Source organism: Perognathus longimembris, chromosome 12 (genome assembly GCF_023159225.1).
Source record: "Perognathus longimembris pacificus isolate PPM17 chromosome 12, ASM2315922v1, whole genome shotgun sequence".
Taxonomy (NCBI): Eukaryota; Metazoa; Chordata; class Mammalia; order Rodentia; family Heteromyidae; genus Perognathus; species Perognathus longimembris.
Genome location: NC_063172.1, coordinates 2,655,175 through 2,679,476, shown reverse-complemented (window position 1 = coordinate 2,679,476; position 24,302 = coordinate 2,655,175). Strand labels below are relative to the sequence as shown.

General features: G+C 46.6%; 1 protein-coding gene across 2 annotated transcripts in view; it reads right to left on the bottom strand.

Annotated features, from left to right (window-relative positions):
* The window catches only part of Trappc9 (trafficking protein particle complex subunit 9), a 407,886-nt gene that overhangs the window by 298,578 nt on the left and 85,006 nt on the right, over positions 1–24,302 (bottom strand). For both annotated transcript variants that reach the window (XM_048358924.1, XM_048358925.1), the window contains one exon: positions 19,206–19,369. In XM_048358924.1, the coding sequence (XP_048214881.1) occupies positions 19,206–19,369 (164 nt within the window). The remainder of the gene's footprint in view (positions 1–19,205; positions 19,370–24,302) is intronic.

Here is a 24,302-nt window from a genome sequence, read left to right as displayed (position 1 = left end):
TTTCCTGGGCTCCACGATGCCGTGCAGTCCCAAAATTCAACCTTCCTGCTGGCACCTGGTTCCCTGGGTACTTTTCCAGCTCCTGCCTTCAATATGAAAGATATGGCCTTCTGTCCCAAGCCACAGAGTAGGCTACAATCCTCTCAATGACCCAAGGTCTCACAGTGTAATACAGACTATTAAGTTCCACTCTCTCTTTGCTGCCCAATCCAGCAGAGAAATTCAGAATGCAATGGAATAAGAGATACCAGGCTACATAAACCAAGCAAGACAACCGACTAGGCTCTGAAGTGGAGGCAGGCCTCGCGGTCCTGGGAAGACAGGAGATGCACACCGGCTCCCTTTCACACCCCTCTGTCTGCTGTAGTGGCACTGCCCGGCCTTCCTGAGAACTGCCAGTGTCAGCTAAGACACTGAGGTCCTCTAAGACTTTTCAGTCTCAAAGATGTCATTGGAAGTGGGCACCAGTGGCTCCTGCCTGCCACCGTGTCTACTCAGGAGGCTAAGATCTGGGCATCACCGTTTGAAGTCAACCCAGGCAGGCAGCCTCATGTCAATTAACCACAGAAAGCTGGAAGTGGAGCTGTGGTTCAAGTGGTACAGCACTAGCCTTGAGAAAAAAGCCATCAGGCATCTCAGAAGCAACAGCCAAAAGAGCTAGTTCGCAGCCACATCCCCAACTGAAGCAGTGAGGGCTCTGGGCACGAGCTCAGCTCCTGCTGTGCCAGCAGGGATTTGCAGAGGAGTCTGCCCCACACCCGCCTCGCTGTGTCCACTGCATCCCAGCTCCCTGAGCTTTCCACCCGAGGGATTCCTATTTGTCCTTCACAGCCGGTGTGGAAGCTCCTTTCCTGGGGCGCTGCTCCCTTCCATGTCACTCCTGGGATTCCCTCCCGCACACTCTTGGAGCATCGCCCACTTCCAGCATACCCCCTTCTACCAAAAAGTCAACCAAGGGAAGGCAGGGTCAGGCTTTGCCTTTGACTCTCACCACATGCACAGATGGGCACCTACTGCCCAGGGCCACCTGCTCCACACAGAAGGGCCCCAAGTTCACACCCCAGCTCTGGCTGGGCACCTCAGTAAGATGCTAAACCTGTCCACTTGCCCCAGTTCACTTATCTATAAATTGGGGTCCACGCAGAATCAACACATTAATGAAAGTCAAGTGTTTGCCCAGGCCTGAGTAAGCACTCGAGCGGTGTTAGTTATTCCTCTTTTCCAGCCCTTCACCGGAGCTGTGTGAGGATGAGAGGACACTTCCAGGCTATGGCGCACGGTGCTTGGCATTCGGTAAGTGCACATTAGTGCTAGCAGCTGTCGGCATCCTTCCCATTCGATGACTAACAGGACCTGGCACCCAGTAGGCACTCCACATTGTATGACGTGAAGCCCACCCGTGCATGCCAAGACATCATTTCAGATTTATAATTAGAACAGATGGGGAAAGGCTATATGAAAAAGGCAGATCTCCAAACAACACAGAATGTAATTCTAACTGCACAGACACATTCAGAAGGAGAGAAGACATACCTGCCTTCCTTGCTAATATTGGTTGTCTTTGAGTCATGGAATCACAAGGTAGTTCAAGTTACTTGGTATTCTCTGAATTTTCCACAATGAGCACACAGTACACTTTTACAAACAAATGTATAAAACTATACTAACATTCAAGGGGAGGATTGTTGGATCAAGGCCAGCCAGGCCAAAAACATTAGTGAAACCCAATCTCAATCAAGAAACTGGGTGTGGCGCACAACCTTAATCACAACAACTGAGTAAATATAAGGACTGCACTTCAATGCTGGCTGCAGCAAAAAAGCATAACCTGAAAATTAACTATAGCAAAAAGACTGCAGGTGTGGTTAAAATGGCACTGCACCTGCCTAACAACTGCCAGAGCCTAAATTCAAAATTCAGTACTGAATGAAAAAAACACAAAAAGCTAAAAGATCATTCTGGAATCTCAACACCCCATGGCCCATATGCACACACAGTTCCCTAATTTACTCCCACCAACCTGATCAATGTCTGTGTCACTGTGTCAGTTCCTCGACTCCTTCTGTTGCCAGATGAATACACGTTTCTAAAGTGATGGGTTTGTCATTGCTATTGCCACACAAATAACAGTTGATCAAATGGCTTAAAAGAATTTGATCGGAGGAAGGAAAAGCTACCCCACGCTGATCAGATAAGCTCTACCTTTCCTTCCAAGGCTCTATGCTCACAGGCACAGCAGAACTACTGGGAGAAAGGAGATAAGTCAGTGCAAGGAATGCAAGATAGTAAGTACTATCAACTAATGCCACAGGAGAGCTACGTTGTTCCTGTATGGCAAAAGAGGCAACTAACACTCAAAGTGAAGCAATTTGCGCCAAGCTATTAAAAGTGAGAGGTAGGAGTGGCAAACGCAGCTAGCTACCCCACCTACCCCCATGTGCCCCACCTACCTCCCCTGTTTTCAACCTTGTCTCTAGTGTGTAAAGTATTTCCCAGGAAATCCTCCAGGTGATGTGACACAGTACCTCCAAAAGGGAAAGGGAAGGAGGGGGGATGGAATACCCAAGCAAGTGAGCCCCCAGGGCCAGACAGGTCTGAGCTTGTGTCCCCACACTGCATGCACTAGCCCCATGAATGGGGCAATCCCATGTCCTCCCTCATCCCAACGGGGTGAGACACCATAACACTGCAACCCAGCAAGCTGCACAGCGTGGTCTACACACAAGGCCTCTATGAGCTCCCTCACTGCGGGGAGTGGCACTGCTCCTCACACTCCATCCACTCGGGGGGAGCTGTTGTTTTTCTCCAGTCATAGGGTTTGAAATCAGGGCCTGGGATTTGTCCCTGAGCTCTTTTGCTCAAGGTGAGCACTCTATCACTTGGAGCCACAGCGCCACTTCCAGTTTTCTGGTAAGAGTCTCCAAACTTTCCTACCCGGACTAGCATTGAACCGAGATCCTCAGATCCCAGCCTCCTAAGTAGCTAGGATTACAGACATGAGCCACCAGCACCCAGCTCAGGGAGCTTTTATTTGCACAGACAGTAGATATACTCATACCAGGTACTATCCTAGGGGCAAAGAGAGAGAGAAGGGTACGGCCCTCTGCTATCAAGAGGGTAAGGGCCTAAGTGGGAGAGAGGAGTGCATGGTGTGATTGAAGGAAAAATTGGGCAATGTACAGGAGAAGTCCCCCTAAGTAGACCAGATGAGACAGAAGACTTCTCTCCATTCAAAAGCTCCTTAAGAATTTGTACCACAACTTCACAAAGAACAGTTTTTGTGTTTAATTACTTAACTACCTACAACTAAAATAGGACTCGCTGTCCTGGCAGAGTCTGAGTCTCTAAGAGACAGTAAATGATCTTAGCTGATCAGAGACGAATGACAAATGGGGCAAGGGGACTAAAGCCAAGATCATGGCACTATGCTTGCCTGTTTGGACTTAAGGACACGGTGGTGGGGAGAGGGGTCTGTGATAGAGAAGAGAACACGGAGAAAAGCCGTCTGCCAAGATTTCAGCTGGGCTATGGGACAGCTGCCAACCCCAATCCCAGAGGAAGACAGGACGAAGCAGTGGCCCAGGGCCAGGTACTGCATTTCCCACAACTTCCCTACCCGCTGCCCCCTCCCCGGCTTGCCTGGGAGCACACAGCCATGAGCTAGGACTGTGCTGAGCTAAACTGGGATGGGGGCGGGGGGGACCATGTCACCTGTCTACACAGTTACCATGGATAAGCCTCTATTGTCCCCACTTTGGGTAGGTGCTCAGGGCCACACAGAGGGGTTTTGCCAGGATCCAGCTGTGAAGTTCGCCAGAAAGGAAACTCGCCACATGGTTTAGGCAGAAAGGAGTGTATTGGGGGAGAGCAAACTGCCAGCCCACACAAGATGGAGGCATGGGGAGACAGAGGGGAAGGAAGAAGGGAAAAAGAGAGAAAAGAGCAAGAGAGAGTAAGAGAGAAAAGGCAAGAGAGCGGGGACCATGTTGAGTGGATTGGATGTGACCTCAGAGGAGGAGGAGGTCACTGCCGCCAGGTGTGCCAGTTACCTAGGTAACTCAGGTACTTAAACAGGTGGGGGGGGGGGCATCTGAATGGAGCCCTCCCAGGGGTAGACCTTACACCAGCAATCTGCTACAAACTACTTTCTGTATGCTCACTTGTTGAACATATAAAGAAACCTGTGGAACATAACAAACCAGTGAATAGTGGTTTGTTCGCTTTTCTCTACATTTTAATGTTCTGCATAAGTATGATAGACTGAAGACTGCAAACAACTAAGAATTTAATATTCAAAGGTTCCCTCTGCAGGGCCAGGCACCCTAACTTTGGCCCTTCCTGTCTTGAGCTCACTTCTTTCTCATTCATGCTCCCACCAAGCTGAACACAACGACCCTCGAGGTACTGGTTACAAACCATGTCACCTTATCTCATAGACTTCTGTCTTGACCCCCAGAGTTGGCTGTGCTATACAAGAAAGCCACTGCAATCACACACACACACACACACACACACACACACACACACACACACACACACACACCAGACTGAATGGCACTTAGTACTCCAGGAGTTCTAGAATCCTTGCAAAGAATCACCTGTTAGCCCATTCTCTGTGGTCAGTTACATGGAGAAGAAACAACACAGGTTGAACAGCCAAGGCTCAGCACAAACCCAAGAACATGCCTGACTCCCACATGGAGCTGTGAGCTCTGTAGGACAATGCTTATGCATTATTCATACACTTGCTCAGTGACTGCATATAAATGTAACATAAAGTCTGATTGTTGAAGAACACACAAAGCCAAGTGAGGTGAGCACTGTTGCGAGAAATGCAGCTGGCTTTGTACAGGAGGAGTGGTATAAACAACCCTAGTGGAAAGAGTTGGAAAAGCCAAGAGGTGCCCTGAGCTGGTTGGGGAAATAGGGCAGAGCTGGAAATGGATGTCTGCGCACACACACACAAAAAAGGGCAGAGCTGGAAAAGGATATCTGGGCACACAAAGTGTGGGGGAGGCCTGATCCAACTCATCCAGCGTCCCCAGTGACCAGAACAATAGCACAGGCCTACAAGGAGCTCGGATCCAAGATGAGCTGCTGCTGCCAGAGGACAGAAACCTTGAATGGCAGGAGAGGGCCAAGAGCAGAGCACCCGTGGCCTGTGCCCTGTCCTCTGCTTTGGTAGTGCGTCAAATGACACCTACTCACAGCCCTGCTGAGTGCCCAGGACAACATGGGTCACTGTGGTCCCACTCCTTAAAGCACAACCTCTGACACAGTGGATGCTGGATGGTGTCTATGCAAAAGAGACAGGAAAGTGACAGGGTGGCAACAGGCCAAAGGATGGATTTCTGGAATGCTGGGATGAAGGCGCAGCTCAGTGGTAGAAGCACATATAAGCATGTTCAAGGTCCTGAATTTACTCCTCAGCATGGCAAACACATACAAGGGAATGATGGACTAAGAAATGTTTGACTGTTTAAGGGAGGTAACAAAGTAGCAGTTTAAAAGATAACAATAGTAGCAGCACCAATAACATGAGCTTACAGGAAGTCCTGTGTCCTGAACCCTTGTGAATGCCAGCAAGTGCAGTAAGTGCTTCACATATACTAACTATACAACCCTGAAGGTGTCAGAAAGCCATCTCTACCAGGAGGAAAACACCATCACAGAAGCCTTTAGTCCAAGTGGCTTTGGCCACTAAGCAGCAAAGCCAGAAGTCAACCCAGTCTGGTCTGACTGTGAGCCGTAATGCTAACTGTGGTAGCTATGCTCAGAATTAAGCATGCCCAACCTTCTTGGGAGACTTCTTGCTGGCTTACTTCTCTGCAAGCCCGGTGCTGGCTACAGCACCCTGTTCTCAGCCACACCCCTGTCTCTTGCCATGCTGGGGCATCAAGTGGGACTTGGGGTGAAAACTGCAAAAAGAGCCAGATAAAGTCCTTTCCCTCACCCCCCCACAGCACGCTCACTCGATGACACTAAGTAAAACCAATTTCATACAAGATTTATTTTTTTTAAATTTGGCCTTATGTTAAAAATAATAATTACATAAAAATAGCATAGCGACTCAGGAGCAGACCAGACAGACAGTGAGAAACTCAGCAGGGAAGGGGACATCCATGCGGCGGTGCAGCCGGCTCCTTACTGAGCCCCGGGTGCTGCAGGCCCCCGCGCGGACAGGACCTAAGGGGCCTCCCAGGCTTCTGCCAAGCCCTCACTTCCTTCGCCTCCTCCCTGGGTACTGAGCAGGGCTCCAGCTGACTACTGTGTGGTTTCTAGTTCCAATGGGCAATGCAAGCTCGCTCATCTAGAGGATGGTGCATCCTTCCAAAAAAAAAAAAAAAAAGTGTGAGAATGAGGAGGGAAGGCTGAGACTGTGCCTGCAACGTCTTAGGGAAGAACAGGAACCCATCTTCCTCAGGTGGGCCGTGTATACAGTGGCTCATTTCAAGGCAGTCTGAACAATCCCACTGCTCTGGTTTCCAGGTCTGGCTGTCCAGGGAAGCAGACTCATCAGCTCCTCCACACACACTAGGCACAAGGCACTCCCGAGGTGTGCGTGTCTGTTGCAGAAACACTGCAGAAGAGGACAGCTGGACTCTGTCAGCATCAGAAAACACCAAATCACCAGCTACCTCACTCAAGACAGGTGACATGGCTCCACTGCACTGAGCGGTAACCAGAGGGGGAAGGGACATTTGCTTGCAGGCTGGGAGCATAAAGGAAAGGCAAAGTGCATGGCACAGGGTGCAGCAGGCCCCATGGCAACCCACGGCGGCAAGCAGAAGAACACAGGAGCAGACTGGAACACACGCTCCTCCTCAAGGAAGTCCAGTGGCAGCTAGCGTGCAGAGTCCCTCATGAAGAGCCCCATTCTTACCAAGCATGGGATTTCAAAAGACATCCACGTGCACAGCTTATGTCTGCATTAGCTGCTGGGGCTTAAGAGTGACACCTTCAAACAACAGAAAATCCACTCCCAGAGAAGAGCTCACTCCCCTCGGATGCCAAGTAATCAACATATTTACATCTAACACACAGCACGGAGGAAGCTGGTGCAAAGACTTCCGTAGCCACGGCAATCAGGAAGCTGACTGGCTTCGGCAGATCCAGTATGGCTTTCACACCTCCAGCATAGGTCCCTCTGTTTCTATTCCTTCCCTTGGTTACTGTGCTGCAGGATGCAGAGTCCAATGGGGGTTTTAAAACTCCAACAGAGTTCCGTATAGTAGGAATGAAAAGAGAACGCTAAATCAATACTGCAGGGTGCCCCAGACTGTCCCTGGGTAAAACTCAGTGCCTGAGACAATGGCCTCTATGTAATGCTAGAGTTCAGTGCTAGCAAGTGATTGGTTACTTCACACTTGAGAACAATACAGATATTGCTCCTGCTATGGGTCTCCAACACATGAGAAGCCACTAATAAGATAGACCCTGGGTATCCACAACTGCCTGGGTGCCAGGGCAGCACCGCTATTTGGATGCAGAGTTCAGTACTGCACTGTGGGTGCTTGGTTCATGTTCCCATAGCGTCACCCAACTACCACTAAGAAGAAGCTGCTGCTGTTCAATGAAACTTACATTTTCACTTTGCCACTTAAAGTAAGCATATGTACCTTTACCTTGCTTTGGAGGATACCACATACTTTTCAGGAAACATTTTCACAAAACTAAGGGCCCGAGAGACACCTGGCAGATCATGTGACAGTTCAAACAGCTGGCCATGACAGGACTAAGAGTGTCTCCACATCAACCAGGCTGTGTGATACAGGCAAGGAAAGTCTGAAATTTTAGGTTTCAAAATTTCTTGATTTGGGCTGGGAATGGGGCCTAGTGGTAGAGTGCTCTCCTCGTGTACATGAAGCCCTGGGTTCAATTCCCAGCACCACATATATAGAAAAAGCCGGAAGTGGGTGCTGTGACTCAAGTGGTGAGTGCTGGCCTTGAGCAAAAAGAAGCCAGGGACAGTGCTCAGGCCCTGAGTTCAAGCCCCAGGACTGGAAAAAAGAAAACAAAATAAGCAAAAGAAAATGAAATTTTTTTTGCTTGTTCAAAATAATGGGTAACAAAATCCACAAAGGCCAGCTTACTATATCTGCTTCTAATTACAGAAATTCTATATATAACATTTATGAGAAAAGCAAACAGTAAAGATACTATCACCTTAATCAAAACATAACATTTTAATTATATCAACACAGACTTACCACCTTTTTTTTTTAATTATTCTAGCCAGGTGCGAGTGACCCAGCCCTGAACTCCTAGCTCTTTAGGAGGATCACAGTTCAAAGCTAGCTTGAGCAGGAAAGTCCATGAGATTCTTATCTCCAATTAATGACCAAAAGCCAGAAGTGGTGCTGTGGCTCAGTGGTAGAGCACTAGCCTTGAGCAAAAAAGCTCAGGAACAGTGCCTGGGCCCTGAGTTCATAAAGAAATTAAGGGAGGCTGCCAGGAGCGCAGAATCCATATAGCGGGAGACCCCACGGACACAAGGCAGGGTGTGGACCAAGACACACACCGGCAGCGACGAGAAGTTCGGGTCCACACCGGATTCGGACAAGGGAACCCAGCGCGGCAGAAAGAGGGAACGGGGGAAGCCACCACAACACTTCGCCAACCCCTGAAGGGCCAACGGCTGCGCGGGACACACACACAAAGCAGCAAAAGTGAGTCCCCCACAATCCCTTCCCCCAACGGGAGACCCAAGCCCGACAAAGAAGCTAGATCTCCCTCCCTCCCCCTCCCCACTCCCGTGGGAACAAAGAACCCCCAAATCAGGCGGGAAGCTCCCATCAGGCGCTGGGAAGCCAGTCTAGCAGGGGAAAGGCGGAACAGCCCCAAGCCCCCACAGGTTCCTGAACTGGCAGAACGGGCCCCGTCCCCTTCCCAACAGGGGCCGGGGGACGGCCGGCAGGGCAAACCCCACCCGAGGCGCCTGGACCTTGCGGACTCTTACAACTAAAATCACAGGCGCTGGTGGGCAATACCAGCCCAGCAGGGTCACCTGAGCCTGATCTCGTTCCCCCTCCTCGCAGCGGAGGCGAGGTCTGAGGGTGCCAAGCCACACCCGGACAGTCGATCCCACTGGGCCCCACACATACTGCCTCCCCCCCCAACGGACTCGCGGGAGGGCGCAAGCACAACCCAACAACCCAGGGCTCGCTCTGGGAGGCAAACCCCGCTAAAGTGCCTGTTGTAGGGGACTCACAGTGCACAGGAGGGCGGGGCCCCGGCAAAAGCACCCGCTCTGGTAGGCGTGCCCTGCACTGGTGGGCGGGGCCACAGCGACAGCACCTGCTGCCGTAGACACGCCTACACAGAAGGGAGGGAAGACTTACACAGACCTACAGATGCGCAAATCACAAAGAAACATAACTCAGTTCATCAAAGGACAAGCCAACTCGCCAGCTCCAAAAAGCAGCACGACTGAAGAAGAGATGGAGAATAAAAAAGCAAATGAGGCCATGTTAACAGGAATGATCGAAAGCGTCAGAAATGAAATCAGAAAACAATTCCAGGAGTTTAGAGCGGAAATCTGGAAGGACACCCAGGAAGCCAAGAAAGAAATGGAAGCAAAACTGGATACAATGCAAGCCTCGTTTAAAGAAATGGAAGCAAAAATGGATACAATGCAAGCCGCCTTTAAAGAAAATCTCCACACCCTGAGAATTGAAATGCATGAAAAAACAGATTTAAAATACAACTCTTTAAAGGAAGAAATTTCCACGATCAGAGCTGATATGACAACCATGAATAGCTCTCTGACATCCATAAACTCCGCAATTGAAACCATAACACAAAGAGTTGACCATATGGAATCCAGAATCTCTCGCCTGGATGATGAAGCATCTGACAACAACCAGAAAATGACCACACTCCAAGAAAAGGTGAAGCTTCAGGGAAGATTAATCCAGGAACTAATGGACAAAGACAAGAGATATAATCTGCGCATAATTGGAATAGAAGAAGGAGCCGAATATCAGAGCAGAGGGCTTAATCATGTTCTCAATAAAGTTATTGCAGAAAACTTCCCCAATCTCACAGGGGACCCCATCCAGGTAACCGAAGCCTATAGGACACCTGGCAGGCCAGACCCCAGGAAAACCACCCCAAGGCACATAATATTCAAGACTACAGACCTCAAGATTAAAGAGCAAATTCTGAATTCAGCCAAAGCGAAGAAGGAAACTTTTTTCAATGGGAAGAGGATTCGAATAACATCCGACTTATCCACACAAACTTACCAAGCTCGAAGTGAGTGGAAGAACACCATCCAAGTACTTCAGAATAACAATTTACAACCTCGGATCAAATATCCAGCGAAACTGGAGTTCACATTCGAAGGGAGAACCAGATCTTTCCACACCAAAGAGGAGCTAAAGGAGTATGTGAATAAAAAACCAGCCCTACAGCGAATATTAAGAGGGGAAGCCCACCCAACAGAGATCGTAAAAGACACACAGACAGAATCAGAAAGAAACTTCAATAGCCAAAGTCCAGCAGAAAGACCAGCTCACTAAAGACAAGAAGAAAAAAAAAAAACAGGAAAAAACAGCCCAACAAGAAAATGGAAGGAGAAAAAACACCCTTATCCTTGATCTCTTTAAATATAAATGGCTTAAACTCCCCGATTAAGAGGAGCAGACTGGCAGAATGGATCCGCAAACAAAAAGTTGACATCTGCTGTCTACAAGAGACCCACCTTACAGCAAGGGACAAAAACAGGCTTCGAATGAAAGGATGGAGCAAGATCTACCAAGCAAATGCACCCACCAAAACGGCAGGTGTAGCCATTCTGATCTCAGACAAGCTGGACTTCTCTTTAAAGTCCACTCAAAAAGACAAAGAAGGACACTACATATTAATACAAGGAAAAATCCAGAATCAAGACATCACGGTGATAAATGTATACTCACCGAACAAAAGAGGCCCGACATATGTCAAGCAAATTCTCACAGAATTACAGAGCAAGATAGATGCAAACACAATCATAGTGGGTGACTTTAATACTCCTCTCTCTCCAAGAGACAGATCCAACACCCAGAGGATTAGTAAGGGAGCTGAGGACCTAAATAACACCATTTCCCAAATGGATCTAACAGACCTATATAGAACCTTCCACCCTACAGAGACCCAATACACCTTCTTTTCAGCAGCCCATGGATCATATTCCAAAATAGACCACGTCATAGCCCACACAAAGAACCTCAGCAAATACAAAAGTATTGACAACATCCCATGTATTATATCTGATCACAGTGGATTAAAGGTAACCCTCAACAACAAAGGATACCACAGAGCCTATACACACTCTTGGAGGCTAAACCCCACGCTGCTATCCAACACTTGGGCCACAGATCAAATTAAAGATGAAATCAACGAATTCATAAGCCACAATGACAAAGAAAACACATCACAAAGAAACCTATGGGACACAGCTAAGGCAGTACTGAGGGGCAAGATAATTGCACTCAGCACCCACATTAAAAGAATGGAAGCAGAGCAGGTGAATACCCTCACGATGAAACTAAAACAACTGGAGAAACAAGAAATGACAGAATCTAAAACGACTAGGAGGGGAGAGATCACAAAGATTAAAGAAGAGATAAATCTGATTGAAAATAGAAAGACCATTCAACAAATAAATAAGACTAAAAGCTGGTTCTTTGAGAAAATAAACAAAATTGACAGACCCCTTGCAAGACTCACAAAAAAAAGAAGAGAAGAGACTCATATTCGTAAAATCAGGGACTCCACAGGAAAAATTACAACAAGTACACACGATATTCAAACAATCATAAGGAGCTATTTCCAAAACCTCTACTCAGCAAAAAACAATAATTTTACAGAAATGGATCAATTCTTAGAGAAGTACAAACTGCCCAAACTGAACCAAGAAGAAATAAATCAACTAAATAAACCAATAACTTACGGTGAGATACAAGAGGTAATCAAGAACCTCCCTACTAAGAAAAGCCCAGGCCCAGATGGATTCACCAACGAATTCTACAAAACCTTTAGTGAGGAGCTAATACCAATACTCCTCAAACTCTTCCGCGAAATAGAAACGGAGGGAGAAATCCCAAACTCATTCTACGAAGCTAATATCATACTCATCCCCAAACCAGGCAAAGATCCAACAAAAAAAGAGAACTACAGACCAATATCACTAATGAACACAGATGCAAAGCTCCTCAATAAAATATTAGCTAACAGGATCCAGAAACTGATCAAGAATATCATACATCATGACCAAGTAGGCTTCATCCCTCAGTCACAAGGATGGTTCAACATCCGTAAATCAATCAATGTAATTCACCACATAAACAGAACTAAAATCAAGAATCACATTGTTATCTCAGTCGATGCCCAAAAAGCCTTCGACAAAATACAACATCCATACCTATTAAAAGCTTTGGAGAGAACAGGAATAGATGGAACATTCCTCAAAACAATAAAAGCCATATACAACAGACCAACTGCTAATATATTAAATGGAGAGAAACTTAAATCATTCCCCCTAAACACAGGAACAAGACAAGGATGCCCACTCCCCCCACTTCTGTTCAACATAGTGCTGGAATCCCTAGCCATAGCAATAAGGCAAGAGGAGGACATCAAAGGGATCCACGTCGGCAAGGAAGAAATCAAGTTATCCCTATTCGCAGACGACATGATCTTATATCTCAAGGACCCAAAAAACTCAGTACCCAAACTCCTACATCTAATAAACCAATTTGGCAAAGTAGCAGGATACAAAATCAATCCACAAAAGTCAGCAGCTTTTCTGTACACCAGCAATAGAAAAACAGAAAAGGAAATTATGGAAACAATTCCATTTACAGTAGCCAAAAAAAGAATAAAGTACCTAGGGATCAACTTAACCAAGGACGTGACGGACCTATTCAATGAAAACTACAAAAATCTAATAAGGGAAATCAAAGAAGACACAAGGAGATGGAAAGACCTCCCATGCTCATGGGTAGGCAGAATCAATATAGTGAAAATGGCCATATTGCCCAAATTGTTATACAAATTCAATGCAATACCTATCAAAATCCCAGCCACATTCTTCACTGAAATAGAGAAACCAATCCATAAATTCATATGGAACAGCAAAAAACCTAGAATAGCCAAAGCAATTCTAGGCAAAAAACATAGTGCAGGAGGTATCACCATACCAGACTTCAAGCTCTACTACAAGGCCATCATAACAAAAACAGCATGGTATTGGTATAAAAACAGATCGGAAGACCAGTGGATTAGAATTGAAGACCCAGAAATAAAACCGCACTCTTACAGCCAACTGATATTCGACAAAGGAGCTAAAGACATACAATGGAATAAACATAGCCTCTTCAACTACTGGTGCTGGGAGAACTGGGCAGCCATATGCAGAAAACTCAAAGTAGACCCAAGCCTATCACCATGCACCAAGATCAACTCAAAATGGATCAAGGACCTCAATATCAGACCTGAATCCTTGAAACTACTGAAGGACAGAGTAGGAAAGACACTAGAACTTATAGGCACAGGAAGGAACTTCCTGAATAGAGTCCCAGGGGCACAACAAATAGGGGAAAGACTCAACAAATAGGACTACTACAAATTAAGAAGTTTCTGCACAGCTAAGGTCATAGCCACCAAAATAGAAAGACAGCCAACGATATGGGAAAGGATATTTACCAGCACAGCAACAGACAAAGGCCTGATATCTGTCATCTACAGAGAACTCAAAAAACTAAGCCCCTCCAAGCCCAATAAACCTATTAGGAAATGGGCAAAAGAGCTAAAGAGAGACTTCACAAGAGAAGATATAAAAATGGCAAAGAAACACATGAGGAAATGCTCAACATCCCTGCTAGTAAAGGAAATGCAAATAAAAACAACCCTGAGGGCTGGGGATATAGCCTAGTGGCAAGAGTGCCTGCCTCGGATACACGAGGCCCTAGGTTCGATTCCCCAGCACCACATATACAGAAAATGGCTAGAAGTGGCGCTGTGGCTCAAGTGGCAGAGTGCTAGCCTTGAGCGGGAAGAAGCCAGGGACAGTGCTCAGGCCCTGAGTCCAAGGCCCAGGACAGGCCAAAAAAAAAAAAAAAACAACCCTGAGATACCACCTCACCCCAGTTAGAATGGCCTATACTCTGAACTCAGGAAACAACAAATGCTGGAGGGGCTGTGGGGAAAGAGGAACCCTTCTCCATTGTTGGTGGGAGTGCAAATTAGTACAACCACTTTGGAGAACAGTATGGAGGTTTCTCAAAAAGCTCAATATAGTCCTACCCTATGACCCAGCCATACCACTCCTAGGCATCTATCCTAAACAGCAAAACCCAAGATATCAAAAGGACATTTGTACTTCCATGTTTATCGCGGCACAATTCACAATAGCCAAAATTTGGAAACAACCCAGATGCCCCTCCACAGATGAATGGATCCAAAAAATATGGTACTTATACACAATGGAATACTACATAGCGATTAGGAATGGTGAAATATTGTTATTCGCAGGGAAATGGTCAGAACTCGAACAAATAATGTTGAGTGAGACAAGCCTAGAACACAGAAAACAAAGGGGCATGATCTCCCTGATATATGACTGTTAACAAAGGGAGATGGAGAGACAGTAGAGACCAAGTCTGTGAACACTGTATACGTGCTTGATACATTGTATATTGCATATGGGTCTACCTGACCTAGACAAGGGATGGAAAAACAGGTTGTAAGATATCACAAGAAATGTACACACTACCCTACTATGTAACTGCACCCTCTTTGCACAACACCTTGTTAAAAAAAAATTTATGTTCAATTAATAATTTTAAAAAATTTTTAAAAAAAAGAAATTAAGGGGGTCCATATCTATGTATTGAGGATACATATTTATGTTTGTTCCTTGTTTTGATTTGATTTGTGTTTTCTAGTATTGGCAAGCAGACCCATGGCCTCATACTTATTAGGCAAGTACCCTGCCTTTGAGCCAGTTCTGTGTATTTGCATGCTCACATAGTCACACATATCTCAGAACATTTATAGGAAAGCTAATGCATTTCTTAATTTGGGCTTTATTACAATAAAATCTGAGATCATTTAAGCAAGGCGGCAGTTCACATCTTTCACAGTCTACAAAGATACCAGCGCAAGTGATTTGTAATTACAGCAGTTACATTGTGTGGCTACACAGTCCCTGTCTTCAGATGAGGGGATCACAAATGCTCTTCTCCATGGCAGAACTTGTGAATGGAAACACCTATCTCCCAAACGACCACCTATGTCCCTAAAGTCACCCACAAAAGTCTCTGGGATCCCTAATGTCACCAATCCTCAGCACACACTCAGCTACTTCTCTCCTGACAGGAACTAGTTAAAAAGGAAAGATTTATTTGGCTCCCGGTTTCAGAGGCATCATCCCATCATGGCAGGGAGGGTGTGGTAGGGCAGAGAAGTTCACATCACGGTGGCCAAGAAGCAGAGGAAAGGAATGCAGGAAAAGGCTACTCTAAGATATGCAAGGACTTGCCCCCAGGGACCTCCTCTGGATAGGCCAGAGCAATGTCATTTCATTACAAATTCTTCAAGGCTTAATCTGCTGATCAAGTCAGAGCTTCTAGAATTTAATTGACTCTGGAAACACCCTCATAGTCATACCTAGAAGTGCTTTTCTAAGCTTTTTGTGTGAGTCTCAAGTTGACAAGATTGCAAAACTAACCTATTATAAGGGCTAGGAGTATAGTTCAATGGTAGTGTATTTGCCTACAGGGCCTGAGTTCAATCCTCAGCAAAGGGAGGGAGGGAAAAAGGAAGGGAAGGAGAGGGGTGGGAAAGAGAGGAGGGGAAGGAGGGAAAGAGATGAATGGGAAGGGGAGGAGGAAAAAAGGAAGAAAATTATCCACCACAGATGCAAAATATCTTTACTGGAGTATGTAATATTAGAGATCACAGTAGTTCAGCAGAACAAGGAAGATGACAAGAAACTTCCTCTAGCTTTAAGGTTGGAGTCTGAAGGAAAGGGGATTATTCTAAGAGACAGGGGATATATACAGAGACTATGGGCCTTGACAAAGCTCTCTTTGTCTTCCAAGTACCCCAAACAGGTGATGGCAGGGTGAGGGCCTCTGGGCAAGCTCTTTTGCTCACAATGCACCAAATATAAGCATGCAAGAAACAAAGGATGCGCCGAGAACACGTGCAATTGGTTTTGTTGCTGGAGTTTGATCCCAGGGCTCAGACTTGCTAAGCAGGCACTCTACCACATGAGCCACACTTCCAGACCTGCTTTAACTGCTCTTTTTCTTAGAGGGTCTTACATCTTTGCCTAGGGTTATTTTCAAACAACAATCTTCCTAACTATGCCTTCTGTGTAGCTGAGATTATAGATAAGAACCATCACATCCATCTTTGTTGGCTGAGATGAGATCTTGCTCAATTTTTGCCCCAATGGCCTCAAACCTCCATCCTTCGCATTTCCACTTGGTGAGTAGCCGGGATTATAAATCTGAACCACTGTGCCTGGAAATGTAAGTGAAGTACTGTTCGCGGACTGTGCTCAGAGCTTCCTGTGTTCTTCCTGGACATCTTACCCTCAAGACAGCCATGCAGAGGGCCCCAGAGATTACACTTTACAAGTGCCCCTAGCCCTGTCCCTAGCTCTTAGGCCCTAAGGCTGCAGCCACAAATCACAGAGGCCACCACCCTGGCCCAAAATCCCTGTTGTGAGAAAAGTGAGAAAGGATGAGGTGAACAACCACATTTCTGGCACACAGGACTTAAACACCATGTGGCAAAGCTGACAAGGCAAACATTTAAAGAAGCTAAATGCATCAGGCTTCAAGTAAAGGTAATACCAGAATGGAAGCAGATGCCACTTAACCCATCTACTGTACCCTCACCTAGCCCCTGTTTGCAGTCCTGCTGAGGGCATATTCTCGTCTATCACGCAGGGCAGGTCCTCTGCCCGTGCTGACAGCTTCCTGGGACATGGAATGCAAGTGAGAGAATCGTTTCCTTTGCCTATTTTGGAAACAGATGGTTTGTTTTCATTAATTCCACGTGTAAATGTACTCTAGCTTGGGACAATAATTATTTAAGATGGCTGGAATTTTTCATTTCTAACCATGCTGTTTAGGAAGTGGTGAGGCCATGCTATATACTACATGCCTATCTTCTTCTCTCATGAAGACACCGAGGAAGACACCAGAGCTCAAAATTAGGAGACTGGAGTTCTCATGAACCTGCCATGTGGTCGAAGACAGGTTGGCCGCCCCTCCCAGGGCCCAGTGCAGGGAACAATCCAGCAAGCAAGAGATGAGGTGTGGGCAAGGCCCGGCGAGAAGCTCAATGTGAGGCTGAGACAAGAAGGTGGGCGTTGGCATGACAACCGCCAAAGAGCTGTCCCCTCTGGGTTCCGTCCAGTGGCTGCGCATGCTCCAAGTTTCTGCATCATTACTTACCAGCCCCAGCTGGGGATGAGCAGGTAAATGGAAAAGAGAGGTAGCCTCTGGGGGTGAGGCAGGGAGGGCGGATGTGAAGGGACCTGAGAAAACTGTCTCCATGACAGAGATGCTCTGTTCTGTATCATAAGGGTGTGTGCGGGCTAGCCAGGGTATCGATGTTTGTCAAAGCTCACCAAATGACATACTGAAGATCTGTGCATTTCATTGCACACATACTTTACCGAAAATTTAAACTGTAATTGATGACACACTTGTTGAAGCACTTAGGAGTAAAATTACTGAAATCTGCAGCTTACTATAAACATTAAAAATAAGGTAGATTAAGGCAGGCACTGGCAGCTCAGGTCTGCAATCCTAGCTACTCCAGAGGCTGAGATCTGAGATCTTCACTCAAAGCCAGCCTGGGTAGCAAAGTCTGTAAAACTCTTACCTCCTATTGACCATCAAAAAGCTGGAAACGGAGCTGTGGCTCAAGTAGTCATATGCTAGTCTTGAGTAAAAAAGCTCAAGAACAGTGCCCAGGCCCTGAGTTCAAGCCCTAGTGTATGCACGTACACACATGCGCACACATGCATGCGTGTGCGCACACCCACACACACCCCCAAGATAGATTAACGGATGGATAGGCGGCCTGCATAGATGTGATGGTGCATATATAGCGAAATGCTAATTGTAGGGCATGTAGGTGGGACAGAAGCCAGACTCTAGGCAGTATCTGGGGAAGGCAGAAGCCACTGAATTGTGGACAGCCTGAGATCACAGAAGACTTACGTGGAACACGTGGGGGGGGGGGGAGGAGACCCAGAGGAATTCCAGAGTAGCTTGCCATTCCTACTTATTCCATCCTCCCAAGCAATAGGCCAGATGGCATACCTCATTAGACTCCTTCTATCAACAGTCCCTCTGTTCTGAGCACTTACTATGTGTCAATACCCAGAAACAGAAGAAAAAAAAAAACAGTGGCTGCCTCTGAGACTCTCACAGTTGAGCAGACGCAGTGCGTGGCGATGAGGATACTGTGGTGGCAAAGGACGCAACAACCCAGTCCTGGGAAAGCTTCCCAGATTAGAGAAATTTGGCTAGGACCTGAAAGTAAAGAAATCAAAGCTGGGGTCGGAACAGAAGTCAGCAAGCTGAGTTCCAGGGGAAAGAAATGGCTGGTCCTACAATTTAAAAGGGAAACGGAAATGAGTTCTCAAGGACACGTGTGAGCACAGTGTAAGGGGAGACAGCAAAGCTGCAGCTGAGGGGATGGGCAGGGCTTGGCCCTCACAGGGCCCAGGAACCGTACACGACAGGGGCTGGTGGAGAATTTCCAGAGGGGAGAGGGTGTGCCCCAGAAGGAACAAGCAGGTGTCATGAACAGTGGCCACCTCCTTACCATCTGGATTTATTTGAGCGAAGGAAAAAATATTTTCCTGTTACTAAACTGTGAAGACAAGGTACATCATAAGAGATGTGAATGACTTTCACCCGATAAATGGTCACTTTCCATCATTCAATATTGGCTTATTTGTTCAACTACCAACCCAACCAACCAATTATTTTAAATTCAGAGTGCTAAGGGAAGGTATTTTGTGTTGTATGTGCTGCACCTGTATGTGGCGCACTGATGGGAAAAGGAAAGCTGAAATCCACTATCACCAAACCTCCCAAAGACCAAGACCCACCGTGAAAAAACAGTATTATTCATTCAGTGTATGCCTCCTGCTAATAAACAGCACACACAGCCCCAGCACTACCTACCCTTGGTGGGGAGTATTTTTGAGGTAACTTCCAGTTTCTCCAATGGCTCCATCCCAATATTTTCCAAGGTAATGACGAGTTGCTGGGTCTCTCCATTATAAAGCTGGACTGAAACATTAGTAGATATTTCATCACCAGAAGATGGTTGCAATGAATGTGCAGATCTGAAATAGTGACAACAATGATAAGTGTGAGCAAGAGGAGAGAGAAGAACCTGACAGCATGCTAGGATCACTCATATCACATGAGAAAATAGCCACACCGATCAACTTGAGAAATACATGGGCAAACCCTGGCTTTACGTGTGAGACTCAGAGCCCAGCATCAGAGACAGAAAGCCAATGGCCAACAGCCACCTGCCAGGGCCTCGTTCACACAGACATGGCTGGAGTGTTGCAGGTTATAAATCTGATAATCTTGTTTAGCCTCAGTTTCTCAAGCATTTGCGAAACATGAAAATACTGAGTCACCAGGCTGAAGAGAACAAAAATACAATGGTGGGTTAACAGATGACCCCTGAGGGTATTGCTCTCATGCTCAGAATTGCCTTGGAAAAAAACTCACGGATTTAATAGGAAAACTTCTATGATCTGTTCTTACTAATACCATGAGAACTAGGGCCAAAGAGTAAAATTACAAGTACATACAACAGGTTCCATCCCCAAAGTACAAACCATAAGCAATACCCACCAACTCCCAACATGACCAGGGCAGTGGGATCCATCCCCATGTGTCCTCCCTGCAGGACTGAGCCAGGCAGCCAGCAGTCTCGCCTGTGCAGCCCAACGCCAGGGGCCCCGTCCCTGAGCCTCCTGCACTAATGCCTCGCATCTGCGAGCTGCACCGGCGTTCACGAGACCGGCATACTAACTACCCAGGCAGCAAAGACTTCCTGCAAGGAGGCACTGTACCACAGGAAAGGGCTCTTGGATTCAGGAAAAAGACAAAAGCCAGCTGACAAGGAAGACAGGCATTGCAGGTACGCAAGGTTAAAACAAATCTACAGCTTTGGGGAAGCCTGGCTGCACAGAGGAAAGGGTGGGTCAACTGGAAGGGACCGTAAGTGAAAAAGGGACCCCAAGATTTGCCTAAGGCCCTACAACCTCCCACTCTACTTCTGACAGCCACAATTAGCTGGATATATATGAGCTAATGTTGCACTTAATAAAACTGTAAATGAACCGGGAGATCAACTTGGAACCTCGGGCACCCCACTGTACCCAGGGTCCAACAGCCTCCAAGTGACTTTCTAGCTCTGCCCTGGGCATCACACCCAGGCTCAAAGTTGAGTTCAAATCCAGCCTCTCATGGCACTGGAGAGCTTCCTATCAAGCTGTCTGGACCACAGGACAGTGAAGAACGTTCCACATAATAACAGCCTCATACCTCTGGTTTCCTAACAGAGTACATGCTTAAAACGAGTCCTGACCAAGCCATTCCCACATTCCTGGGGCCTGGTTCAAGGCCTGGATAGGAGATCTCTGATGGTCAACCCAGGTTTTCAGAATCTAAGCAAGCAAAGGATCGGGGTGAATTCCTGTGAAACAGGAACTGAACCATCTGTCAAGGTGCCAAGACCCTCTGACCGAAGAAGGGAAGGACAGAGAGAAGAGGAGATGGAGAGAGAAAGGGAAAGAAGGAAGAAAAGAAGGACAAGGCAGAGCAGAGGAGATGCAGCAGGGAGACCTGGCCCTGGCCCAGCTGCTGTGAGCAGAGAAACTTGGCTGAGGCTCGGGCTGGCACTGTGCTATTCACTCAAGGCACAAAGAGCACCTTAGGTGTAGATAAATGCGAGTGAATTTAATGAATCACTCTCATATTACAGACAACACTCCCTTAAAGAATAGTCACTTTTTTAATGCACAAAAGCACCTCAGGAAAGTATCTCCCTTTGAATCCCAAATTGTTCCCATGGGGTGCTGGCCCCAGGCCTTGGCCTCTCTCAGAGAACTATCAGGCCTCAGTTCCACCCTCAGGTTCCGCCCTTTGCCCTGTGCTTGGGGCTCCCTGCAAGCGAGGGACACCAGGGAGCACAGGTGCTCTCATCAAAGCCCACCACAGGACAACAGGAAGTGGAGGCGGTGCGGCAGACCCGACCTCTGGAAACTATTCTAGAAACCGGAGAAAACAGAAAGGCACGGTGACAGCTAGGATCTTGTTCTTCATTCGGTACAGCTGGAGAGGTGACCTTTGAAGCAGCCTTACTGACAGGGCAGGTGACACAGCCTTTCCCAACAAGCTTCTCCCTCCTGGTGAAGCCCTTCCATCAAGCACTCTTTCTCCCCAGCCTCCCGACACACACACACACACACACACACACACACACACACGCACGCGCGTGCGCGCGCACACGCGCACTCCCGTGGCATTCAAGGTGTCGCAAGCCTCTGTGCAGCAGGCACAGAGTCACTGCCACATTTCCAACTAGCTCTCTCTCCTGGCTCACCTTGAGGTTTTGTTCAGGTGGTTGGTGCCCAGGGGTTTGAGACTTGCACCTGCGGCCCTGGGCCTGTGTCTTTCCTAACTTGGCACCTGCCAGGTGCCGAGGTACCATGAAGAGCAGAAGGCTACAGCAGGCAAGGCCTGGGCAGACATCTGCACACTTAATTGTTGAGGCTACTAGAGGCAGCCCACATGCCCAGGAACAAAGAGTTACAAAATGCCCCCCTGAGGACACCTCAGACTCGACTACTATGTTCATCCCGCGATGATCTGTCTACACAACCTAACTGAAGTATGATTAGAAACCATAAAGTTTACCTTACTTTATGCATGGAATCAATTTTTAGCAAATTTACAAAGGAGTACGGCCATCACTGAGAACTGATTGCAAAATGTTTTCATCACCCCAGAGAGGTGCCAAGGCCCTTGTAGTCAAGTTCCTGCTCCTCCCCAGAAACTGTGGGTCTGCTTTCTTTTCCACAGATCTGCCTTTATGGACACTGCAAACAAAAGGAGCCAGATACCGTGGGGCCTTTTGCATCAAGTGTGAGGACCATCTACGCTGGAAAATGCATCAGGAGCTCTCATTTTTCTCTTTTTGTTGAGTGAGTAGTATTCCACTGTAGAGATGGGCCACCTTTTGTATATTCATTCATTAGCTGATGGCCATGTAGGCCCTTTCCACTCTTGAGTATCAGGACAAGTGCTATTGTAAGTTGGTATATTCATTCATTAGCTGATGGCCATGTAGGCCCTTTCCACTCTTGAGTATCAGGACAAGTGCTATTGTAAGTTGGTGCATAAGATTCTGCGTCAACATACAACTGCATTGGAAGGATACCTTGAAGCAGGATTTCTAGGTCACACTGCAAGTTTATATTTAAGTTTTTGAGACTGTCCAATTGCCTTTGCCCGGGCATTCCATTCTGCATTCTCATGGTAGTGCGTGAGGGTCTGAGCTCCTGCACCACCTCATCAGCCTGACTGTCACCTGCTTGCTGGTCACAGCCGCCCCTGCAGGTCTGAACTGGAATCTTATGTGATACCAGCCCACCAGAGTAATGGTGCCAAGCACCCAACCAGGCTGCGTATTAACTACTTGTGCATATCTGGTGGTAAAATAGCTATTCAAATCTCTTGCCAATTTTTTAATTAGGTTGTTTGTCTTCTTACTACTGAGTTTTAGAGTTCTTTGTATGAACACAAGCTCTTTATCAGCTATATGATTTGCAGATAGTTTCTGCCAGCCCGTGAGTTTTTTCATTTTCTTAATGGTGTCTTTGGAAGCATCGATGGTTTTTAATTTTGATGGTGTCCAATTTATCAAGGTTTTATTTTATGGACCCTGCTTCTGGTGTTATCTCAATCCAAGGTCATGTACACTTTCTCCTGCTTTCTTTTAAAAGTTTTGTACTTCTGGTCTTGCAATCAGGTCTATGGTCCCTTATGAGTTCATTTTTTTTTTCATTTCATTCCCTTTCCAAACTGCAGGATGGTTTCTCCTGCCTCTGCTCCTTACGTCAGACAGCTGCTGCCACCCCCTCTCCTGACCATCACTGCTGATGGTGCCTCCTAGAGCTTCCCCAAAATCCCTGTGCCACGCACAGCACGTGGGACCTGTTGTTACACTGTTGGGCTGCTTGTCAGTCTCACCACCTGCAGGACCTGCCACAAGGACAGACATGGACTGGGGAGCTCGCTGTCAAAGCCAAGCCGCAGCAAGGCCCTGGTAAGTAGAAAGGTACATTAAGCACACAAACAGGCTTCAAGAACATTTCTGAAAACAAGCCTAAGATGCACCTCAAAAATAGCCAAATGAATAGCTACTGGTTTTCTAAAGAGCAAGAACTGAGGAAATCTCAAATTCCAACCACAGGGAAATAAATGAAAATACATTAAGATATCTTTATGATAAACATTTTTAAATCAATTAAAATTGATTTTTTTAAAGAATTTATAGCCAGGTACCCGTGGGTCACACCTGTAATCCTAGCTACTCACAAGGCTGAGATCTGAGGATCATGGTTTGAAGCCAGGCCAGGCAGGAAAGTCTAGGAGATTCTTATCCCCAATAAACTACTCAGAAAAAGCTGGAAGTGATGCTGTGGCTCAAATGGCAAAGAGCTGGCCTTGAGCACAAAGTGGCTCAGGGACAGATTCCAGGCCCTGAGTTCAAGCCCCAGCACCAGGAAAAAAAAATGAATTTATAAAAGTACAAAGAAAAGCCTGTTATATGGTTACACAGAAAGTAATCAATGAACCTAGTATAATACAGTATGAGCTCATATAACTAAAAATAAAAAAAAATCCAAGCATGTATTTTTTTAAACAAACAAACCAAAAATCTGCTAGAAATACCACAAAACACAAAGTAGCACTGGGGCTGCCTGAGATTCACTCTCCTTTCTTCTTCATGTTTTCCTATAATACTAAGCAGGCAAAAGAAAGAATAAAGCCATTTTTTAACCCAAGTTTTTCTAAAGAATTATGATTCTAACAGCTAACTTCACAAATGTTCTGATAATAGAGACTTCAACTTAGTTCTAATTCATTTTCAGAAGAGCCTATTAACTACTGGTTATCTTAAAGAAATGCTTCAGACATATTTGGGTGAGGAGAACATCAGACTAACTCTGACTACTTGCACTATTTTTT